The sequence below is a fragment of the Canis lupus genome, chromosome 5 (assembly GCF_048164855.1).
Source record: "Canis lupus baileyi chromosome 5, mCanLup2.hap1, whole genome shotgun sequence".
Lineage (NCBI taxonomy): Eukaryota > Metazoa > Chordata > Mammalia > Carnivora > Canidae > Canis > Canis lupus.
Genome location: NC_132842.1, coordinates 65,906,088 through 65,912,087, shown reverse-complemented (window position 1 = coordinate 65,912,087; position 6,000 = coordinate 65,906,088). Strand labels below are relative to the sequence as shown.

Genomic DNA, 6,000 nt, shown 5'->3' with positions numbered 1-6,000 from the left:
AAAAAAAAAAGTACATTCATTCAAAAACATTAGCTGGATTTTTGACTGTGACAAGGAGCTGTACTAGGCCTGCAAAATAATCGTGGTTAATAATTTTGAGCAGCTACAAATTAAATATGTCAGGTTTGGTTTTATGTGCTTTACACGGGATTAGTTAAGCCTCACAATAACCTTGCAAGTTAGGCATCCTCAATCGCATTTGATTATTATGGAAGTAAAGGTTCGGCAAGGCTCAGCAACAGCAAATGCCACCAGCCGGCGGGAGTCCCATTAAACTCCTGCCTTTTCCTTCCCAGGTTAAAAACCCAGGACTCCGCCCCTCGTCCAGGCCTGGCCCCGCCCCCTCGTCCAGGCCTGGCCCCGCCCATCCACATCACGCCTGCGCGCTCCCCGCGCCTGCCCCCTCCGCCCCGCCCACACGCGGCGCGCCTGCGCACTGCGTCCCCATGTGGGCTCGGGCCGTCGGCCGGGCCGGCTGAGCAGTGGCGCCGCGACCGCTGCGCTAGCAGGACCTGCCCCCCGTCCAGCGGCGTCCTGCTGTTGCCCTCCGCTCTCGATCTTCCCCCCGTAACGCACATCGCCATGGGCAAGAGCCGGACGAAGCGCTTCAAGCGACCTCAGTTCTCCCCTACGGGCGACTGTCAGGCCGAAGCGGCAGCGGAGGCGAACGGGACCGGGGGAGACGAGGACGACGGGCCCGCGGCCGAGCTGCTGGAGAAGGTGAGGCGGGGGCTGCGAGGGGCGGGTCTCGCGATGAGCCCCGGGGCCGCGCGGCGCCCCCTGCCGCGGCCTCCGCGCCTGCGCTCTGCGCCGCCTCTGACTTGCTCCCCTCCTGCAGCTCCAGCATCCGAGCGCCGAGGTCCGCGAGTGCGCCTGCGCGGGGCTGGCCCGGCTGGTACAGCAGCGACCGGCGTGGCCGGGCTTGGCGCGGCGGGACGCGGTGCGCCGCCTGGGGCCGCTGCTGCTGGACCCCAGCCTGGCGGTGAGGGAGACGGCGGCCGGCGCGCTGAGGTGAGCGGGGCGGGGGGTGGGGGGAGTCGCGGGGGCCAGCCAGCGCCCGGCGGGTGCCACGCAGTTCCCTTGCCTGCGGCAGCTCCGCACGCCCACAACTGCCCAGGGTCTCCTGTTTGCAGAGCGGGGATTTGAACTCAGGCTGCAGACTCCAGAGCAACCCACGCCGCCCGGGCCACACGCATTCCATCATTCCATCTGTCCGGTTGGCTGCTTTAGCTGCAGCAGCCATCTGGCCAACAGATCCCCCCCGCAGAGCCTCACCTACTTTAGGCTCTCTCCAAGAACCCTCCAGAGTCCCGAGGTTCCGTGAGCTCTCCCGGTGTACGTGGCAGGCGTTCTAGGTGCAGGGGGTTTGAGCAGGGCGCCGAGATCCCTGCCTTCAGAGAACCCATGTTGATGAGGAGACAGGAGACTAGGAAACTGGTAAAACAGGTAATAGTAGATAGTAAGAAGTGCAGTGGAGAATACCAAGAGGATGATGAGCCGGAGGTGGGAAGTTTACTTTAAATTCTGATCTGTAGATGACACTTGACCTGATGCATCGGAGCCAGACATGAAAATCCAGGGAGAAAGCATTCCCGACAGCGGGCACAGCAGAGAAGTGAGGCAGCAGAGGGCTTGGCATGGTGAAAGCACAGAAAGATTAGTGTGGCTGCACAGAGTAGACGTGGGTATCACAGGACATGGGGTTGTAGAGATGGACAGGGACTTGGTGGTAGCGCTAAAGGGCCTATTTTGAGCAGGAGTGGCCTGATCTAATTTACCTTTTGAAAAGGCTACTCTGGTGGCTGTGCAGAGAATGGACTGTAGAGGGGGTAAGAGTAGAAGTTAATATTTGCAGTTCTTGCAGCTGTTACATTATGTTTCATTCATTGATTTAGCAAGTATATTTTGTGTACCTACTATGTCCTCCAGGCAATGGGCTAGGCTGTGGGCATGCGTTTGTAAGCAAGACAGACACAATATCTGACCTTAGTGGATCTTACAGTATTGAGGAAGACCGGCATTAACCAAATTAATCACACAAGTGTATAATTACAGCCAATGATAATTATGGAGGGTGCTATAAGAGGATATAACTGGGGGTTCAGGGAAGAAAACCATAAAGGAGGGATGGGGATTAGCCACATGCTGGAGGAAACTGCATGTAGGAAGCCCTATCCTCTCCCTGAATCTTAGACATGCTGAGAACTCCTGGAAGGTTGTGGGGACAGCTGATTCATCTCCGTATCTTCAATGCCTGGCACAGTGCTGTGCACTCAGAAGGCAAGCAAGCAGGGTCTTCCCAATTAAAATTCAGTTAATCCATGGTTGCTTGGGGGCCTGTCATTAAGCCTCACCCTTGCTGCCCTTGAAGTCTTGATCCCAAGAAAAGATCCCATCATATAAGATGATGTGATTTGTTTGAATTAACTAGGAATCGTCTTCTCCCCTCTACTGCCCCTGTAGCCACATACCTGTGTATTATCTCAGACTTCAAAATTAAGTTGTTAATGTAGAGAAAGGATCAGAACAGATGGAAATCTGTGGATTGGTTCTGCAGCATCTTACAGAAATAATAAGCAGTTTTCATCTGGAAAACCTTAAGTACAGGTAGAAATTAATTTGAGAGCTTAAAGTGTTTTGTGACATGTGCTCTGAGAAAAACATATTTTAAATTCTTTGTGTAGAAATCTCAGTGCTTGTGGAGGTTTTGAAGTTTGTGATGACATGGTGACTAAGGATATCATGACTCCTCTGGTTGCACTGCTGAAAGAGGTATGTGGTTTTTAGAGCATCTTCATGGTAGTTTTTAACTGTAGCTTTTTGTATACACACTTAGATTTCTTTTTTTTTTTTTAATATTTTTAATTTTTTTTTTTTATTTATTTATGATAGTCACAGAGAGAGAGAGAGAGGCAGAGACACAGGCAGAGGGAGAAGCAGGCTCCATGCACCGGGAGCCTGATGTGGGATTCGATCCCGGGTCTCCAGGATCGCGCCCTGGGCCAAAGGCAGGCGCCAAACCGCTGCGCCACCCAGGGATCCCCTTAGATTTCTTTAAAAAGATTTTATATATTTATTTGACAGCGCACAAGCAGAGGGAGCTACTGAGGGAGAGGGAGAAGCAGGCTCCCCACTGAGCAAGGAGCCAAGGTGGGGCTCAATCCCAGGAATCTGGAAACGTGGCCTAAGCTGAAGGCAGATGCTTAACTGAGCCACCCAGGCACCCCCACACTTAAAGTTTTTTATTTTATTTTATTTTTATTTTATTTTTTAGGGCTTTGGTATTAGTTATTTTGTCTTCCTCCAAACATTCTATGGAAATTTGATTTCTTTTCCTAGAAACACTGATTTCTCATCATTAATATCAATCTCTTATTTTGTTTTTCCTATATTTATATGCTAATTGGAAAAGACCGTCCTAATACTATAGACTAATTCCTTTAGACCTTAAATTTTATTTATTTATTTTTTAAAAGATTTTTATCTATTCATGAGAGACACACAGAGACAGATGCAGAGACACAGGCAGAGGGAGAAGCAGGCTCCATGCAGAGAGCCGGATGCGGGACTTGATCCCGATCCCGGGACTCCAGGATCACGCCCTGAGCCAAAGATAGACACTTAAACCTCTGAGCCACCCAGGCCGTCCCTAGACCTTAAATTTTATAAATTAAAATAATTAGTCTTTATGGATTGCTTATTTTTGTGTCAGATGGTGTTTTATGTATTATTCAATCCTTTTTTTTAATAACAATTCTTTTTTTTTAAGATTTTTAAATTTATTTATTCATAGAGACACAGAGAGAGAGAGAGGCAGAGACACAGGCAGAGGGAGAAGCAGGCACCATGCAGGGAGCCCGATGTGGGACTCAATCCAGGGTCTCCAGGATCACGCCCTAGGCTGCAGGTGGCGCTAAACCGCTGTGCCACCAGGGCTGCCCTAGTATTCAATCCTTGCAGCAGTCCTATTTGAAAGGTGGTATTCCTGTTTTACAGATGAGAAACCTGAGGCATAATTTGCCATGGAGATTACATTAAATTTTAAAATTTAGTATCATCCCAACCTTATTGCATGATGTAGTTTAGGGATTAAGTTCTACTTGGGGCACTTGGGTAGCTCAGTCGGTTAAGTGTCCGATTCTTTTTTTTTTTTTTTTAAGGATTTTATTTATTCATGAGAGACACAGAGAGAGAGAGGCAGAAACATAGGCAGAGAGAGAAACAGGCTCAATGCAGGGAGCCCGATGTGGGACTCAACCCCAGGATCACACCCTGAGCTGAAGGCAGACACTCAACTGCTGAGCCACCCAGGTGTCCCATAAATAAAATCTTTAAAAAAAAAATTAAAAAACAAAAAAAAAAAAAAAAATTTTTTTTTTTTTACTTAAATCTTCATAAAGAATATCCACTTTTGGTGAAAGGCATCAATCTTATTCTGTTTAGAGCATTGGTTCTGAACTGGTGGTGATTTGCCCCACAGGGGACATTTGATAATGTCTGGAGACATTTTTGATCTGAGGGTAGGTGTTGGTACTGGCATGAGGTGGGTAGGGGCCAAGGATCCAAGGATGCTGCTATACATCCTACAATGCACATGTCAACCCCCACAACAAAGAATCGTCTAGTCCGAAGTGTCAGCAGTGCTGAGATTGAGAAGCCCTACTTTAGTGGGGACTGTGGCTTATGGTCGAGGGCCAGTACCGCAGTGGTACCAGGCACCAACTTTGGAGCCAGAATCCCTGGATCAGAATCCCAGCTTTGAGTTTGCTAAGCTACTGCTTTAGCAATCTGTCTGTACCTCAGTTTCCTATTTGTAGTGGACGATTGGGAATAATAGTTCATCTGCTTCACAGGTGTGTTGTCAGGATTAAATTACTTAAAGTGCTTAGAGTAGTGTTTTCCGCATAGAAGGCACTGTAGAGACAGTAGTGCATGTCCCCTTTCTGTGTCTGATTTATTATCTTTATTGCATTAGATGAAATACATTATATAAATTTTAAATTTAAAAATGTTAAATGGTTTGTATCCAGTTTGTATAGTGACTTGTGAACTTCAGCTGTATTTCTTGCCAGAAAAGAGCAGGATTGTGGGAAGTGTACTGCTTATGAGAATTTGATGAGCTCGTTAACCACTATAATTGCTGATGTTTAGTTTTTGTGATTCTTCACTATCATTAGCCTTTTTGTTTAATTATTCTTTTGAACTAGGGTGCTAATCATGATATTTGGTTACAGTGTAGTGCTGGCCTGGATTCAAATGAGATGTCTCCACAGGAAAAAAAAGATCAGAACAGAAATTCTATTGAGAACATAGCCAATGAGGCCATGAACGTGCTGTGGAATATATGGTAAGAAATAGCCTCTTGCTACAGCACCACTCAGGTTACTGCTTTTTCTGTTAAACTGCAGCCTCTGTTCTCCTTGGTGGGCCCCCGTACCCTGATGTTAATGCTTGGTAGGAGGTAGTCTCAAGTGACCTAAGATCACCCCTCCCTCCTAAGCGCATCATTACATCTTTCTTTGCTTTAGAACTCTTCTCTCCAATCATTGCTGCTGACAGAAATAAGAGGAATTGTGGTCATTATCACCTGCTGCACCCCGGCTCTTCCCCACTACCTGCATAACCTTAAGCAGTCACTGTCTTAAAGCTGGTCAGGCCTTTGAGTGGTAGCTGCTTTGGCCTATGAGATGAATGAGACGGGGGCCACAGCCCTTGGCTGGTGCTTTACTCCTCTACCCTGGCATTGACTGTTTGACAGGGAAGTAGATGCCTAGGAAGAGCTCCCTTGGCCCCTGTAGGAAGGAGGCCGTGCTCTTGATGATGGTGGCGGTGGTGGGCTGAGTGGGCTTGCTGTTAGGAATGGAAATGCTAGCAACAGTATCTGGATTTACTTGTTTCTACTCAATTTTATGTCCTACTTTTCTAGCAGGATTCTACCAATTTCCTTATTTTCCAGTCAGCAGTGATGATAACTTCTGACCTAAAAACACAGGTATATCT

General features: G+C 47.7%; 1 protein-coding gene across 2 annotated transcripts in view; it reads left to right on the top strand.

Annotated features, from left to right (window-relative positions):
* The first annotated feature begins 424 nt into the window (after positions 1 to 424).
* The window catches only part of HEATR3 (HEAT repeat containing 3), a 55,161-nt gene continuing 49,585 nt past the window's right edge, over positions 425 to 6,000 (top strand). Inside the window, exons 1-4 of one of the 2 annotated variants that reach the window (XM_072827120.1) lie at positions 425 to 720; positions 839 to 1,011; positions 2,685 to 2,772; positions 5,235 to 5,347. In XM_072827120.1, coding sequence (XP_072683221.1) covers positions 583 to 720; positions 839 to 1,011; positions 2,685 to 2,772; positions 5,235 to 5,347 — 512 coding nt within the window. In that variant the 5' untranslated portion in view covers positions 425 to 582. The remainder of the gene's footprint in view (positions 721 to 838; positions 1,012 to 2,684; positions 2,773 to 5,234; positions 5,348 to 6,000) is intronic. The other variant, XM_072827119.1, reaches the window with a different exon arrangement.